General features: G+C 34.4%; 1 protein-coding gene across 9 annotated transcripts in view; it reads right to left on the reverse strand.

Annotated features, from left to right (window-relative positions):
• The window catches only part of LOC5566637 (inhibitory POU protein), a 202,334-nt gene that overhangs the window by 66,915 nt on the left and 115,964 nt on the right, over positions 1–19,455 (reverse strand). For all 9 annotated transcript variants that reach the window (XM_021850978.1, XM_021850960.1, XM_021850949.1 and 6 more), the window contains exon 4: positions 6,504–6,677. In XM_021850978.1, the coding sequence (XP_021706670.1) occupies positions 6,504–6,677 (174 nt within the window). The remainder of the gene's footprint in view (positions 1–6,503; positions 6,678–19,455) is intronic.

The raw sequence follows: 19,455 nt of genomic DNA on the forward strand, positions 1-19,455 counted from the left end.
GGATTTGTTGATGGTATTGAATTCCTATTCTTCCATATATCGATGAAAAATGGTGACACACAAATTGGATAAATTTGTCAACGGTCATTTGATTTTCTTGATTCACAATTTCACATCCTTGAGAGGGGTGTTTAGAAGTATCTTTTCTTGCATCAGGATGGTTATTAATTCTTCTGCTACGACTCTTTATTGAAACAAATATGTCCTTAGAGTAGGGTGATAATTTGTTCTATAAATCACAATTACACCGACCGTAAGCAGGACAAACGCCAAATAGAAATAAATGCCTAAATAATAGAAATATACATCTTTGCTACGAGATTCGATAGCAAGGCAAACCAAGCAGAGTAAAAGACACACAAAAACGCAGGTAATGAAAGTCCCTACGAGTTATTTTGTGTAAACATAAACCTACACGTTGGGAAAAAAAATAACACTGATACCCAAGTTCCGAAAAGTTGAACACACTCTATTAGCCAGAAACTCATTGAATATACGGAGATAACGTGCTTCTTATTCTACAGGGATGAATTTATTGCATTAATTCTATTTACACCCTTGAAGTGGAGTGTATCAAAGTCGAATATGCATACAATGTACCGTCTGTTCACCCTAGTTTAGAAGTGTGTTGGAAGAATAAAAGTTCTTTTCGTGTTTATTTTTCTTTCGAGATTGTGCACTTTAAATATGTTGTAAATTTTTTTTTTGTAATAAAAATCTTATTACGGGTCGTCCCAAGTGTTTCAAATTTCACAAAAAACCAAACGAAAATTTTCAACTGCCCTCAACAGTCTAATTCAGTTGTTTTTATTTTCTAAATTGTTGATGGACATCCTACTAAATCGTATACGAGAAAAATGCCAACCATTACAAACTAAATGAAATTCAAAGCCAAAGTTTGGTCGTTCCAAGCTATGTTTTTGCTGATGAAAGTCAACATTTTTATTAAAACAAACTTGATTAATAGTAAGCATCAATCTAAAAATTGATGTTGTTTTAAACGAAGTTTTGTTTGTTTTGAAATAAGACGCTACTTGATTACTTTAAAAAAATGAGTTGATATTTTTCTTCATCAACAAAATATATCTATTAGTTAGTTTTCTCCGAATTAACACAAAGTGACCACGAATGACACGTGATCCATTAGTTATCGTTATTGTTTGAAAGTGTTTATCGTAAAATTGAAAAGAAATAAGTTGTTAATTTGTTGGTTTATGCAAAGAATCTTATGATTTGAAGAGACCTAGAACATTACATTAAAATTAGTCTAAAGTTATTCTGGAGCAAAACCTTATTTATGGTTTTGCTCCAGAATAACTTTAGACTAATTTTAATGTAATGTTCTAGGTCTCTTCAAATCATAAGATTCTTTGCACAAACCTGTAGGACATCACTAAATTAACAATTATTCTTGTATTTCGTTCAGAACAAGAACAGGTATTAAAATAAACATTTTCCATAATCTTATCCCTGCTGTCTATTCTAAAATTTAGTTTCAGGTGCACTTCAGTTAAAGCGCTCAAAGCGAAATCCTTCCTTATGAGTCTGGTGGCCATGTTAAACGACAAGTACTAACAATCTTAATGAACAATACTCAACAATACAACAACAATAATGAATTGTACTATTCATATGCCTTATTTAATTTTCGATTTAATTTATTTAATTCAAACAATAAATTTGTTTAAGACAATCCAAAGATTGGTTATTCCAAACAAGAATTTCTTGTTTGAAACAAACTAAGCCATTAGTTAATGTTTTAATTTGAAGATTTTAGTTTTCGATCACGTTTAAAAAAACGATCAACTGATGGAACATACACTCCTAGTTGCTACTCCGTGAGAAATCAGGATAGTTATATTTCACAGAGAATCACTCACTTCTCGCTTTTTTACCATCTTCAATGTACAATACACTACCATTGATATTTCCAGATTAATAACGACGCCGGCCACGTCCTTATGCCCATCGGGGAGAGGAAGGAATGCATTCCCCGCGTTCAATATCCTGTTGATTTCCCACCTTGGAAGATAGATGAGGTATTCGACCGTATGAATGTCACTGTGGTAAGTCGATTTATTCAATTCTAGCGATAGATAGAATTGACTATGCTTACTTCATAATTACGCAGCGGGATAAAGAAAAATAGCTATTAGGAAGAATGTTACAAATATGAGAAAAGGACGGGCCTGGGATTGAATCTTGGGAAGCAGAAATGATAGCGATACGACCACCGTTGCTCAACCTTGGCAACGGCGAAAAAACGGCACACGCTTTGACTGAGCCAGCGGATTATAAAAATCGAATGTACATCGGATTTTTTCTCGCTAAAGATCAGTATTCCGTCCATATTTTCATAATCGAAAGATATTCTATCGGTGAAATTTTTTTCCATACATTTTGTATGGGCAGATTTAGGTTACAAAACGGGTTTTGTATAGATTTTAGTATGAAAAATAGCTTAAAAGTGGAAAAAAATCAAAATTTCACCGATAGAATATTTTGAAACCTTCTGATTATGAAAACCTAGACCAAATACTAATTTCTAGCGAGAAAAAATCCGATGTACATTCGATTTTTATAATCTTCTGGTTCAGACATAGCGTATGGCTCGCTGTGAGGTGTTCGTTTCAGCGTGCTTTTTACATGGTCGGGGGTCCACGGATCCCCTGTTGAGAAACGTTAGACCACCAACCCCGTTCAAATTAAAGATTTTAGTTTTAAGGCAGAACGTATTAAAATGCTGCACGGAAACATTGCCAAGGGAAATATAGCATGAGCATTGTGTCCAATTGAAATAGTCCAACACATCCTAAATTGGTACTCATAGTAATGCGGGTTTACTCATATATACTTAATGTTGACGTAGTAATAAATTATAGCTCTCGTTTTTGTCACTGTTCGATTTTATATCGCTTCATTATTTCCGCCTTAAAAGGGGTTTTCATGCAACTTTCATGAACCTCAGATTTTCTTTCACAGGTAGTTGCTTTCGATCATGAAAGTGAAAACCGCAAAGTATCTTATGATAAGAATTCTGGAAGGATTCTCTGTTGCCAATATGTGAAGGATCTCATCGAAATCCTGGGTGAATTCTGATAAGAATCTTGTAAGGATTCTGTTTTGATTTTTGAATGGACTCTATTGAGTATCCTGGAAGGACTCTGTTGAGAATTCTGTCAGGAATCTGTGGAGAATCCTTGAAGCATTCTGGTGGAGAATCCTAGATGCATACTGTGGAGAATCTCAAAAATAAAAAGAACATTGTTACTAAATCTGAGTTTTAGCACAATGATCGATTACATTAAAATAATAAAAAAAATTGCTTCCGATAGATTTACCTTCACGAATCAATTGGATTTTATACTTCTCGTGATGAGAATTTTCTTCAAGACTTCATACATATTTTATGGAAAATATGAATTCAAATTCCGTACCCCGATATTACTACACGAAACACAAAATGGCTCTTATATGTCCAGAATGTCCCAATTTTACCTATAAAAGTTTCGTTTCACAGTGTTATTTGTTGTATCGCATAATGAGTGTTTCCCAGAGGCTCGGCTACATTCAAAACCATGGCACTATGGGCCAGGGACGCAATCTGGTGGGACAAGTTTCATTTTGCTAAAACAGTATTAGTTGTTGCATGCATGTAATGGGTGTTTTCTAATGATAAAAATCATTTTTTTGGCATCAAAAACGGGGTTCTAAAACTAGATTTTAAATGGTCACCTATATTCAAATGATCAGAAAGGCTTTCTATGTTTTTTATCGAATAAATATGATTTCATAAGACACAACCCAATGATTGTATGTAAAATAACCCAAAGAGAAAGTCAAACATCACATAAAAAAGAAAACCTAACCGATTTTACTTTTTTTTAAGTATGGATTTAGATTTCAGAACCAAATATCGGGGTTACTGAACGAAACCCAAAATGGATCTTATACGTCCAGAATGTCCCAACTTGACCTATAAAAGTTTCGTTTCACAGTGTTATTTGTTGTATCGCATAATGAGTGTTTCCCAGAGGCTCGGCTACATTCAAAACCATGGCACTATGGGCCAGGGACGCAATCTGGTGGGACAAAATTGATAACTCGGAAAGGAAGTATTTCCGGTATATGGCGTCTTTGGCAAAATTTGTTGTAACAACGAGGACCATCCACTCCAAATTGTCTGCATAGGTGGAGCAACAATCTAACTTGTTACTGTGACGTTCTAGAGACTTGGCATGTTTTGCAAAGTTGTTCATTTTGATAAAATATACACCTCTTTCGAGAACGTCAAAATTCCACAGAAAACTGTTTTCGAGTTATTGGAGAACTAAAACACAATTAGTGAAAAAAAAGTTTTTTTAACGAGTTTGACATTTTTCTTAAGCATCATGTTGGGTAAAATTTTTTTGCTGATAAAAATATAACAAACACATACTCTAGTAGAGATATTTTTATAATACGATGCCCGAGAATTATGATATAACGGAAAACTATGTTTCATAGTTCAATTTTTGAGCTCTAACAACTCTAAGCGCAAAAAATCAATCGCAAGCTCAGATTTTTCGGCAACATAGAACAATATTAGATAAAAGACATTTATTTCAAAATTTCAGAGAAGTATATTTAATTTATCAAAAACACCAAAAAATACCTGTCTGAATGGATACAAATGCAATAAAAAGAAGTCTGCTCTCAGTTAATAAATGTGTTTGTAGAACTTATTCTGGAAAGTAGACCTTGCCCATTAAAGACGTAACTCTAAGAATAAGAAGAAGATTATAAAGACCTTATTAACATCTTAGTGCGCTTTTTTACACATATGATATCCGTTAAAAAAAACACATTTTTTTCAAATACATACATATGTCATTCAAAATTGTGATTTTCAATAAGATAAAAAGAAATATATAGAAATATTGTCCGACTTTATAGATAGAGTATGTGGATGGAAAATACTTCTACGTGACACACTCTGTGCACGTGGATCGGCTCATTCGAAAATTGATTGGTGGTCGACAGAGAAAATTTACCGTGAAATTTTCGCAACAGCTTATGATATTATCTCATCAAAGGTCGGTTTTAGTAATTACTTTAATTGACGCCGCGTTCCTTTCAGGATCCGGGAAACGTAGTAGGATATAACAATAAATATCAATTGAAACCGAATATCACCTCAATTCAATCTACCAGTCGTGAGGAGTCGCGTGTTGATCACGTGGCAACACTCTGGAGATTCGTCGTATGCTAATACTTGCAGGTTGCTTGTCAATGCTGCAAGAACAAGTGTTATGATAGTAAAATGAAACATCAAAATTGTTCGCTGCGCTTTATGCTGATCAGTGGTGCCCAATGGCTACAATCGTACATTATTCCAGAAATTGACAATAGTTATGAAAGCCGAAAAAACTCCTATAATTAACTTTTCTTATTTTGAGAGATACAACATTTTATTAGGTAATGTGAGAAATGCAATACATTTTACATGGTGATTTACCGTTTGATTTTTTTTTTTCAAGATAATATTGATATTTATAGTAGAAGTAGGTTTGTGTGAAACATTCTCTGCTGAAGATGAATTTAACAAATCAAAGTTTTTTTGCAGAACTTGTCAAGAAAGATTTCTAATCGGCTCGGCAATTTGTTCAAGTCATGGCGAGCAGTTTGTGACCACAACAAGTCTACTGTTTTACAAAACCGGCGGTGAATTATGCAAAGACTACTTGGATCGGGTGCCAACTGAAACAAATAAATACAGTTGGACCAAAGTATCTTTAAACAATAAAAAATGCATTCACTAATGGAAGCGTCGGATAATTCAAATGATCTTAAATGTATAAGAATGCCCAATGCTATTTTTATAAGAAAATAGTAAGATGTGTGTATAAAACGATTGCTTGTGATCCATGTTGAAAACATGTGTATTTACCACTTGTTGAACCATTAATGATTCACAGTACCTATAATGGTTGTTCGAATTTGCAGGGTTCATAAATGTCGAGTTTGAGAATCGCTGCTTTATTATTGAAGTGAACGTGTGCTCCTTCCAGAGATTTTCTTCTTGGTGAGAACTCTATTTGTTCACCTAGTACGACAATGTAGGGGAAATGTTACCGGTTTCACGGACAATTTTCGTGTTTATGAAAAAGCAAGCTTGAGTTATTTACATTTTTTTCTTTTTTTTTATAATTGTCATCGTCTCAAAATAATACAACTTCTGTCCCTATACATTTTGATAGAAAAAATCGACACTTTGCAAGAGGGTGAAAAACTAAAGGCCTGTTACCGTACGATTTACAGGGAAGAGCATTTGCTATTTGCGAAGCGATAAGTGTTTTCCGGGTAATTTTATGATTTGAGACGAATGTTGCGACTAATTGGATAGCAGTGTTTTGTATTCAGCCTGCTGTCAGTCTGCGAGAGAGACGACATGTATCGACTAGGGGAAGTTTTCCAACCCCTTTAGATCGTTCTACTCTATGTACTTACTAATAACCACTCACCTGTAGCGGTCTTTGTGGTGGAGCACTCATGCTGTGGTGGTACATAACGTCATGCTTCAGTTGCGATGTCATTTGCGAGTGTGGGTGACTGCTCTGGTGCTTTCCAATATCTACTGCAGCCAGAGCTTCGGCTCTACTTAGAATACCATCGTTTAATCCGGAGAAGATATCACCCTGTAATGTAAAAGCATATACTCCTCTAAATTTTTAAACATAAAAAAATGATCTACGAAGAAAATGTTGACTTATATTAACTTATATAAACATAATATTTTACAAAACAAATAAAATATTTCTTAAAGGCTATCAAGCAAGTTTAAACTAATACAGTCAACTATCCATAACTCGATATTGAAGAGACCATCGAGTTAGGGAGGTATCGAGTGAAAACAAAACTGCGATCCAAGGGACTATCGAATTAGCCATGATAACCTACTTTTACTATGTACTATCGAGATACAGAAAATCGAGTAAGGGAGAGTTGACTGTAAATAAGAATTGCTTAACAACATTAATATCAGCATAATTTCTTATCCCTAAAAAATTTTCAATTGCTATGTATATATATATATATATATATATATATATATATATATATATATATATATATATATATATATATATATATTATATATATATATATATATATATATATATATATATATATATATATATATATATATATATATATATATATATATATATATATATATATATATATATATATATATATATATATATATATATATATATATATATATATATATATATATATATATATATATATATATATATATATATATATATAAAGCCATTCCATGAAAAACCGATCTAGTGGGTCACCGAACTCCGTGAAAATTTGATATTTTGTTCCTTATCTGAAATAAGGATACACATGTTTTTGGATTTTTTGATTAGGGTGACCATTTCCGAAATAAGGTGACCAGAAAAATAGCGTTTGCAAAATTATTTTTTTATTTCTAAAACCATTATAACTTTTGAACCGTTTGACCGATTTTCAATCTTTTGAAACAATATGAAAGCTAAAAACTTTGACTTTTCAGGAAAAATATAAAATTTCACAAAAAATGTTTTTACATGAAAAAAGAAACAATAATTTCCGTTTTTTGTGTTTTGAAGGCCTCGGGACCAAAGGGGCTATTGCTGTTCTCATTTTTTCTTGAAAGTTCAGAAAATTTTTCGTTTACTGTCAAATTTTCAGCGATGTATGTTTTTTAGTTTTTGAGATACATTTTTTTGAAAATAAAAAATCTGTCATTTTTCATCGGCACACACTACTGTAGGTCTCAGGGCATTAGATTTTTATTTAAAAAAAAAATCATAACTTTCGACGAAGAGCTCAACCGATTTCCAATCTTTTTTTTATGGAATTAAAGCTTAAGATTTCCAAGTTCAAATTTTCATTCATGATTACCGTAATCCGGGGTAACATTGATCAGGTTTTGGGATATTTCTTAAACTGTTTGTTTGAGAATGCAAATGTGGCAAGTTTTATATTTTTAAAACAAGTACTGGCACCCACCGCACGTGACTGTACACTGTATTTCGGTTTTCGAAAGATTTAACTAAGTTTAAATAAATGTTTTAAGTGATTTTTTGATTTAGCTGATCTGGGGTAACATTGATTACCCATGTAAACAACATTCGGTGATATTGGAAATGCCGTTGCTTACTTAAATCATGGCCCCTGAAGCCGAACATGAAGACCAAACTCTTAGAAGTCATTTACTTTTTGAGTTATTTCAAAAATAAAAACACTTTGAACCGCGGAATATGCCTAAAGGTAGGCAATTTACTAAGGAAATTCTGCATTCTTAATAGTAGTTCGTTAATGTAGCTTAATTGAATAAACTTATAAGAGATTTGACAACGGAATCGTTATTGGCGATGTCATTTTTTGTAACAACCACATTTTCTATGCTCATACCATTTGCAGAACTCATGTGAGACATGAATCTTCAGTAGTGTCATCCATAATAATAAAAATCATTGATTAAAAAAGTTGACAAATTTACGCATGAACGAAATGCGATTTTCGCAAAAACCTTAGTTTTTATTAGCTTATGAATGTAAGAAAGAGAGGCACCATTCATGCTTTGAGAATACTCCATCAATAAAGGATGAATCGAACTTTTTACGAGAAGGGTCATACCGATCAATGTTACCCCGCTGATCAATGTTACCCCGGATTACGGTACCCGTCCGATTGAAACTCCCTATGGCGCATTCGAAAGGCAATGAAATATTTTTACTTCGTAGGCATTCAAAAATATTTTGCAAAAGTTAGCTAAGCAGCACGCAAACCTGAGCAACACGCACCTGAGGTGAATTCAGCAAGACCAAGCTGAAGCTCGTGGGTTCGAATTGTTCAAATACTATCGACCAACGAACATTTCGTAAAAGGAAATTTTCTCGACTTCCCTAAGCATAGAGTATTTTCGTGCTTGCCACACGATATACATACGAATGCAAAAATGGTCAATTGACAGAGACGTAACGCCAGAAAGAAGAAGTTAAGAAAGTTAATGCACACCACATTGGTTTTTTTTCTTTGGTTGAGAGATAGGCATTTCTTCCTCATGTCCTGGCTCGAGAACCTTAGGCGCCTTTATCCGCTATCTTAAACGAGATGAAAACTTATTTTACTCCTTTTCCGTTATACAGGAAACAAAACTGTTATCCATATTTAAAAACATTTGTGCAAAATGATAAACATGATTTCAAAAATAATAGTATATAATATAGGAAAAGGCGTCGACCGTGATTGTTTTAAGCTTCGGGCTGTCGCGCTGTTGGACTTTGTACCGTTAAGTCACCAGTCACCGTGCGGCCTCCATTCACCGTGCACATATAAATAAAATAATTTACAGAATATTCATACAATGTTCACAAATTATTCTTTTGTCAGCAAAATAAGATAAAACTGATTAAATGAAGTAGTTCTTGTCACAAAATATTTTGAAAAACCTAGATTATGTAGTCAAAATCATGTGAATTCTGTTTAATTTTTCAATACTCTTAGTAGAAACGCCAAAAATTAACATTTTTCATTTTGACGTTAGAGTATTAAATTTTTCATAATTTCAACAAGTTTTCGCTGTAGATACTGCTAGTAAGATGTGTTTCATCGTATGAACCTTAAGATTTTATGCAAATTTTTTTTCTTGTGTACCTATCAGTCGAAACACAAATGCACGGTGAATGGACCCTTATAAATATATATGGTTCCTATTACCGTGCATTAGTATAAAAGGTTTGAAGTTATTGGGTAGTATTGGATTTATTGTTATATCGTGAATAACCTACTTCATATTTAGTTTTTGAGCGAATATGAAATAATTTGTACAATACAGTCAAACCTCCTATAACGATTTTGATGAAAAAATAATGATTTTTTAACTTTCTATGGCTTTTATTGTAAAATAAGATTTGAATACCCTTAAAAATGAGTGCACAGACTACCAGCAACATATTTGCTCCACCAACAACGTTTCTTCAAGATACAAAATTAAATCATGACGAAAACTATACGCACGGTAAATGGTGCACATAGAACGGTACGAGGCGACCTTAACATGAAATTAGTAAACACACTTTTTGAGTAATTTTTTGTTATGATTCACTGATTTTTTTTTTCCCTGAATTATGGTGTAACTGCACGCTTCGTAGTGGTATTCAAGTTCGGAAAAAATATATAAATTTTTGATGTGCAGATTTTTTTAATGCACGGTGAATGGTAGCTTGACGGTACAACAGTTGTGGTTTATGTGCTATCGTTTTGCAACAAAGATATCTGTCGACACCAAACCAAAATGTATTCCTCAAGAATTTTCTTAAGCACAATACTCGATAGTTTTTATTTACGGTACGGCCCTTTATAATACGGTAAAATCAACAAACGTATATGGAATTCGTATAATAATGAACGCACTATATACGGTTCGAGTAAACCACAGTTTGAAATCGGTATATCTCAAAATCCAGATAATATAGAAGCTTGGGGCCTTTAGTAAAGTTGTTCTGGAGGTGGTACCTCATTTAATTTGGAATTTGACCGCTAGGTGGCACTAGTGGGCATAGAAGTTTTACTTTTGTTTTGCAGATATTTCAGGATCCTGACCATTTAGAAGTACGGCGTCTTCGGCAAAGTTGTTTAGTAAGTTTAGGTCCATCATTCTTCGCGCTAGTTGATTCAAAATTTTGCAACTAGGCGGCGCTAGGGAGTATGAAACTTTTATTTGCAGATATCTCAGGAGCCTGACCACTTTTAAAGATAGCGTCTTCGCCATCATTCTAAGAGGTCAGGATACTGAGATATTTGCGAAACCAATGTTTCATGCTCACTAGCGCCGCCTAGTGGCAAAATCCCGAATTTCTTGGCTAAAGTAATGATAGCCCTTGAGCTAGTGAATAGTTTTGCCGAAGACGTCATCTTTCTAAGTGGTCAGACTCCTGGGATATTCGCAAAATTAAGGGTGTTGTACAAAGTACTACGCGCGACTACTCGGGTAACAAAAATTCGCACGACGACCGAAAGGTTAAATTATTTATGTTAGAGAGGTTTTGTTGGGGGGAGAGGTAGAATACAGTACGCTTTGATGCTTACTGACATTAAAATGGTTTGCTCAATTTTCACCACCTAATAAAATTTCAATCTTGGCGCTCCCTTGCGACGCCTATCCACCTGTTAATTTCAATCATTTGTAAAAATCTTCTATATAGGGTCAGTGTTCCTTTAGTAGACAGTCCCCTATAGTCGCCCTAGTGGCTTTTTACGGCCGTTTTGCTATAAATCGAAGCAAAATATTTCTTGACATGAAGGTCAGGACCTATTTATATAAGTACCATTGATACACAGCATGATTTTGTTCAAAAAAAAAATGATCTAAATAAAAAGTTTCGCTTACAATTTTAGCTCCCTTGTACCTATAGTAAACCTATTGTTCCTATAGTATCACTACTAACAGAATATATTTGAAATTAAACAAAATAATTGATGAATTAAGAACTTTTTTACATCAATCGAATGCTTTTGATCCACACTTTAAAAGAAAAATATAAAAGTTTCGTAAAACTACTACATATTTTGATTCGTATTTTGCTTACGCCGTGAAGCTAGTGCTACTATAGGAACAGAAATTATAAATAGTGCTACTATAGGCAAGGCACATGTGTTCCTATAGTGGCACAAGCGATAATTAATACAAACATATGAGTTTTCGTAGTTTTCCTATTTTTTCCACAAAACCAAGATAATAATTATTTTTTGATTTTATACGAATATTTGTTCTTAGCTATGCGGCTATTGGTGCATCGACCCTACTTCCTTTACCTTTGAGTCGCATGACCGCTTTTATTTAATTGTATATAATGTTGATACAAAATAGCTTAGGAATATCAGAATATGAATACCATATGATTCATATGTGTGAAATTTGTGTGCAATTTGATCAAAAATTAAAATATTGAGTATCTATTACAAACGATCTCACCAAATTTCAGTACATAGTATACCAACGTCTGGTGTTTTTAAACTTCTGGATTGTGGATCCCACTGTTATTACCAATGAATGCGTGTTGCGCTAGAAGCCACCCACGACAGCTTTTGAGCTGTTGGAAAAGACAGCGTTTTCTATTTCTAGAAGCCTTGAGCAATTGGTACCTTCTGCTATGTACCAACGCCAAGACTGACACTGAAATGTACAGTGAGAGGCAAAATAAAGTGCCCACCTTACCAGTTTTCGAATTTCTCTCATTGATTTGGTTCAAATTAAAGTTAACACACCTAAATCTTTTGTGATATTTTATTTTTGATGTTCTTTTAAAGTTGCACTTACGAAATTTTGATAAAAAAAAGAATTTTACTTAAAGAAAAAGAAAATCAATTTGTATTGAAAAAAAAGTAGTGACAAAAATAAGTGCCCACTTCCTTCTTGGCCCCAGAAAAGATGATTTAAGAAAAATAAAAAGCAATTTAATAGTTAATGTGTCCTCCTTTGGCCTTAAGGACTTGCTGGAGGCTCTTCGGCATGCTTTTCACCAGGTTTTGTAGGTGTTGTGGATCTAGTTCTTCCCAGGCGCGCTCCAAGGCTTCAAAATAATTATTTTTGTTGGTAACACCAGTTTTTTCAACCCTGGCATCGAGAATCGCCCACAAATTCTCGATGGGGTTGAGGTCTGGGCTTTGTGGAGGCCATTCCAGCGGTTTAATCCGACAAGACCGGAAGAAAGACTTGGTCTTCTTTCCAGTATGCTTCGGGTCGTTGTTCTAGAGAAATATGAATTTCTCTTCAAGGCCCGTCTGGATCAGCGAAACCTCCAGATTTTCCAGCAAGATGTTAATGTAGGAATCTGCCGTCATTATTCCGTCGATTTTCACGACGCTTCCTACTCTACTCCATGAAAAACACCCCCAGACCATCACATTTCCTCCTCCATGCTTCACCGTTCCTTGGATGTGGTGCTCTGCATCACACACGAGCCCGCCGCTCTCGGTTAGACAGCTCGAGCTTCAGGAGCGCCACATCCAAGGAACGGTGACGCATGGAAGTGTGATGTGATGAAATGTGATGGTCTGGGGGTGTTTTTCATGGAGTGGAGTAGGAAGCGTCGTGAAAATCGACGGAATAATGACGGCAGATTCCTACATTAACATCTTGCTGGAAAATCTGGAGGTTTCGCTTCCAGACGGGCCTTGAAGAGAAATTCATATTTCTCTAGAACAACGACCCGAAGCATACTGGAAAGAAGACCAAGTCTTTCTTCCGGTCTTGTCGGATTAAACCGCTGGAATGGCCTCCACAAAGCCCAGACCTCAACCCCATCGAGAATTTGTGGGCGATTCTCGATGCCAGGGTTGAAAAAACTGGTGTTACCAACAAAAATAATTATTTTGAAGCCTTGGAGCGCGCCTGGGAAGAACTAGATCCACAACACCTACAAAACCTGGTGAAAAGCATGCCGAAGAGCCTCCAGCAAGTCCTTAAGGCCAAAGGAGGACACATTAACTATTAAATTGCTTTTTATTTTTCTTAAATCATCTTTTCTGGGGCCAAGAAGGAAGTGGGCACTTATTTTTGTCACTACTTTTTTTTCAATACAAATTGATTTTCTTTTTCTTTAAGTAAAATTCTTTTTTTTATCAAAATTTCGTAAGTGCAACTTTAAAAGAACATCAAAAATAAAATATCACAAAAGATTTAGGTGTGTTAACTTTAATTTGAACCAAATCAATGAGAGAAATTCGAAAACTGGTAAGGTGGGCACTTTATTTTGCCTCTCACTGTACTTCTTGTTGGTCTATCCACAAGTTAAAGCAACTTTCTCCGACCAAACTCGGGCTCACACATTGGTAGATGTTCAGTGTTTTTGAAACCAGCAACAACACAGAAAAAATTTCAGTAAGAACAATATCCCCTACTACTTATTGCATACAGTTCAATGGTGATGTTAATAACGTAATTAATGCAATTTAAGAAAAATCTACACTTCAGAAAATCATATATTTTTTCCAAATAATATAAAGCAAACTAGAATACCACTACGAAGCGTGAAATTATACAATATTTCAGGGAAAAAACTAAAATTAGTTATGCATAACAAAAAATTACTCAAACATTATGTTTACAAATGTCATGTTAAGGTCACCTCGTACCGTTCTATGTCACCATTTACCGTGCACGTTATTGCTCCATGTACCGTGCGTATAGTTTCCAACATGATTAAATTTTGTTTGTTGAAAAAACGTTGTTGGTAGAGCCATTATATTGCTAGTAGTGTTCATTTTTAAGGGTATTCACATCTTAATGTAAAACCATAAAAAGCTGAAAAAGTGGCTAAAATATTATTTTTTTCATTGAAATAGTTTTAGGAGGTTTGACTGTATTGTCCAAACCATTTCATATTCGCTCAAAATCTTAATATGAAGTAATTAAATCACGACATATCAATAAATCCAATATTATCTAATAATTTCATATATTTTACACTAAGGCACGGTAATAGGAACCATACATACAAATTTGAAAGGGTCCATCCACCGTGCATTGTGTTTCGACAGAAAATCAATAAAAAATATAATTTACATAAAATTTCATGGCTTATACAATGATATGCGTGTTACTAGTAGTATCTACAGCGAAAACTTGTTGAAATTATAACAAAAAATATACTCTAACGTTTAAATGAAAAATGTGAATTTTTGGCGTTTCTACTAAGAGTGTTGAAAAATCCCATTATTAAACAGAATTCACATGATTTTGACTACATAAACTAGGTTTTTCAAAATGCCTTGTGACAAGAACTACTTCATTTCATCAGTTTTATCTTATTTAACTGACAAACCAATAATTTGTGAAAATTGTAAGGATATTCTGTGGGAATTTGTATATGTGCACGGTTAATGGAGGCCGCACGGTGACTGGTGACTTAACGGTACATATTAGGGGCTGCCCATCAACCACATGGCCATTTATGGGGGGAGAGGAGGGTCTGACCAATGACCACGGTCCATACAAGACCCCTTAAAAACGTAAATAGTTATTCATCATTACCGTGGTGAATCAAAATCCGGACGGTACCAATATCCGGACACTTTAATTATATTAATTAATTACAGTTAAAATTAAATGATTATATGTCTGGTTTTCATTCATCCCCTTTTAAATAAACAATGCTGATCATTTTACATTTTTTTCTGATCTAGTTACCACTGCTAAATAATTAATAAAAATAAAAACAAATTATTTGTTCATGTTGGACGTCATTTCGTCGCGATTTAACTTCATCTCGAGTTGAACGATCGATGCAAGCGCGAACGACATTTGTTTGAAGTAAAAGTTAGTAAAATATATCTTTATAGAATTTTTATCCAAAACTCTTCAAAAGAAGATATTTTGGAAATTCGGTGGCTCCACTATCATTAAATAAATTGGAAATATACATTTATCGGTGTGCAAAAAGACTGTCCGGGATTATGAGCCAGTGTTTTCAGATCCGGGCATCGTGTAATGGACCACCGTTTTACTAGTGTAAGTGAGATTCCCGAAAGAAGAAATAAGTGAAAATTTGAAAAACAACTGTGGATAGTGCACGGAGAAATATTTTTACCTAATTTTTGAGTTTACTTTACCCAAAATTAAGTATATCGATTATAGTTTCAACCCAAAATCTCTCGGTTTTCTCTTTCTCTCACACGAATGTTGTCAAAAATAGAGAGAGCTGCATCTACCCAATGGGGGTACTTTGGCCCAATAAGCCAAATTTGGGTAAATGCAACTTTTCTTATGTTTGGGTGGAAAGAACTCAATTTTGCGTTCAATCAACCCAAAATTGAGTATATTTTTCTAATGGAATTAAAGCCAAACTACCTAGTGGGGACCTTGGAAATTTAGCCAAAATTGAGTTATTGGGCTCAACTACGGAATTGCGTTGAAACAACCCAAAATTGAGTTGAATTCCGTCTCCGTGTGTAGTGAGTATTCGGAGTGCAATTGATTATTGGATATATTGTATTTATTTTCAATAATAGTTGTTCGAGCCGCGTCGAATGCAGTTCAAGCTACGCGTGCTTCAGCTCAGGTAATCAAACCAGTTTAATTACAAACGTGTTATTTGTTTTGCCATTGTGGGACAATCGTGGACATCAAGTTTATTAAAGATTGTTATTTAATTGCGTGTTGACATTATTTTCATTGAAATTTAACGGATATTGCATGCTATAACACCTTTGTCCGGATTTCGATCCAAAAGTGTCCGGAATTAAAGACATCATTTGTCTAAGGTGTCCGGATTTAAAGACAAGACATGCTTCAATATTTGATTAATTTTTGTGTTAAAATCATGATTTTTATCAAAAATTTCATCACTTTCATGAAGATCTGGCTTGAAACAATCTATCAAGTAATATTACATCGAGGATTTTCTAAAACAACACGCTAATATTGAAGTAAGAAAATTAGTGGCACCTTAAGCGTCCGGGTATTGATGCACCACGGTATGAGGTAGATTTCCATGTTGCATGCTTCACCAACTGTTCGGCAGGCAAAAAGAGAGCTCCTGAGAAGAAGAATTGATCATAGTTTTCCAGGCTGCTATTTATGTTCTACTGCAAAACAACCGCGTTTCACATGAAGCACAAATAACCATAGCAGCTAATCGGCAAGATCAAGCTGAGGGTCAAATCACGCCAGTCGAGGATTTTTCGGAAAACTTTTCGTGAGTAACGTTGTTGTGATTATGTCACTGGGTGTTGCATGTTAGCCAACGATGGACAAATTTGACAAAAACATCGATGTTACTTAATCGATTCAAATTCGACTTGTCGAATCGATTCGCCGATTTAATTGAAGCATTTGGATCAATGTTTTTGAATCGATTCAATTTATAAGCTCATATGAAAATTTACAAAACAAGCTCTCAAAATTAGACCAAATGCAATTGCATTTGATTATTAAATTCCTTCAATTAAATAAAGTTATAAATTAAAATTGTCTATTAGGTGCTTTAAGGATGATTCAAAACTAGGTTTATGATTCATCAACTCATGAACAAATTCTAATCAATTTCATCTTTTTGATCCGAAACAAAAAAACGAATGAAGAAAATCGATTTATTCGATTTTAAGTGATCCTAACATCGACTCAAAAAATCGATTAATCGAAACCAAAAATTGATGTTCGACCATCGATTCAAAATCGCTCATTGCTAATGCTGACCCGTTGTCTAGTATGGTGCTTCCTTTAGAGGACAAATCGTCGACTGGAAGTATTTAACGTGTTGGTGTCTTTTTGTGATCATTTAATCGGCAATACAAAGCTCTAAATTATTAATTGTGAAAATGCTCACAAAACACTAATCTGAGAAGCATGCTCTGATCTAGTGGGATGTTACACAAAAAATAAATAATTACAATGGTTTGTTGAACTGCAGTTACACTGATTTCGTGTTTTGTACACCTATACCTTCCTAACTCGACGGTCCATTCCAAGTTAGTTCAATTAGCAAGCCGGTTTCGAAGCCAGCACTTCCTAAACATAAATATTTTCATTTGGCAATTTGTGTCGATATTTGAATAATTTGAATTGCAAAATAATAACCTGAAAGTTAGACACCGTCCATTTTATGCCGTTTTTCCAGTCAATTTAAATCCAACTGAACCGAGGACCAGTTCCTTCAACACATACACTTCAAATGTGTTTTCATACGTAGTACAAGACCTTGATGCCAGGTTAAATGTAATAGCAATTTTTACCGGTTCCGCCTCCGACGAACTTTATACCACATCTTCAATCTGTATAGCATTCACGTGAAAACGTATCTTGTAAACATTATCAATCATTCAGCACAACGTAGAAACTTCCAGTCACTAGCTATTGCACACGTTTTTGGTTGGTGTTGTGGTAAATTCAAGACAAAAAATACGTAGTACGTCCGTGACGTAAGCTATCATAGGAAGATCAAAATTGTCAACAAACTTACCAGATGGATGTGGAAAAACGAAGGTTGAAAGTGCTTTTCCAGTTATCCAGTTTCACTCGGTTCACTTTATTGCAAGCGTTAAAAATGTATCACATCCATCATTTATGCATACAGTTAAGGGCGCTCATAAAGAACGATTTGATGAAATATTTATGAGTTGTCTGGCCTTTTTATTATTCTTATTCGTTGTACCTCTCCTGAAATGATGTGAACGGAATTAAAATAGCCACAATTATCAGCTGGAATACAAAATGTTAGAACCAGAATTTTGAGCCTTTTGAAAAAGTTTGTTTCAATTTAACATTTGTACTCACCAAGAAATATCAGGCACATAAAGCTACATCAAGGATACTTTCTGTTGAAATTAAAATTTTGGTGTTTGTTCGTTACGATGTAGCTCAATAACTGGTCGATGGATTTGGAAAATTCTTACACTATTTTTTGAATAAAATCGTATGTCAAAACGAGAAATTCTTCCGACAAAATTATTGTACTTTATATTTACCACATAATCTTCATGGTATAAAGCAAAAAAAATTGTTTATTTTTGAACAATATTTTGATTTTCACAATGGCGTAACAATTTGTTTTCAAAATAAGTGTATCAAAATTAAGTAACTATTGGGCGTCACATAGTAATATTTTAATATTGTTATCCAATTTTGTTTTATTATAAATCTGTTATTTTTTGGGAAACGTTTTGAAACGATGTGCTAAAACGATTGGTGGAACCCCGTTCAGTTTCATGACTCAAATATATTTCAACCGGTTAAATTAGTCTTGTTTTGAAGAATAACCTTAATACTATCAATATACCTGATATTGGTGAGTGTTTTACTGGATTTGAATGACTTAGGTGGATAAATACTCATGATTTATCGAATTTTTGCGTATATTATGCCTTCCAAAAGTGCGTCTCGAGAAGCTTAGCAAGCGGGTTCGGTTTTCACATCGCCTAAGTGGAAGTTGTTTTTTTCGGTTTTCAGGCAGTGCGCTTCGAGAAGCCCAGAGTGGTGATTCGAAAAAAAAATGTTTTTGATGAAATTCATATTATTACCACAGTGACAGTTTAGGTCGCGTGAATTAGTTTCGTAGTGTTGTAAATTTTGCACCTTATAAAAGGCGACGTTTTGTAATCGTCACCGGTGAAACCGTCGCCAAAATCATCGCAAGCCAACCAGCAGTTTCGAATTGGACGTTGCACCAGTCTTACCAACACAACGGCAAATCATCTCTTTTGATTCGTTTGCTGGCGACGATTTGTCGGTCTCTTCTTCCCATCTATTCGCGACTACGAAACAAAAAGAGATTTACAAAGCACTCGCACTTACGGAAAACCTCGTAAGGAACTGTCATCGTGTGCGTGGAAAAAAAAAGCAAAAAATATATCTCTCCTTGTTTTTCTCACAGAAAACCGAAGAAAACATCAGCAGCTTCGTAGTCCCGAATTTAA

The sequence above is a fragment of the Aedes aegypti genome, chromosome 1 (assembly GCF_002204515.2).
Source record: "Aedes aegypti strain LVP_AGWG chromosome 1, AaegL5.0 Primary Assembly, whole genome shotgun sequence".
NCBI lineage: Eukaryota > Metazoa > Arthropoda > Insecta > Diptera > Culicidae > Aedes > Aedes aegypti.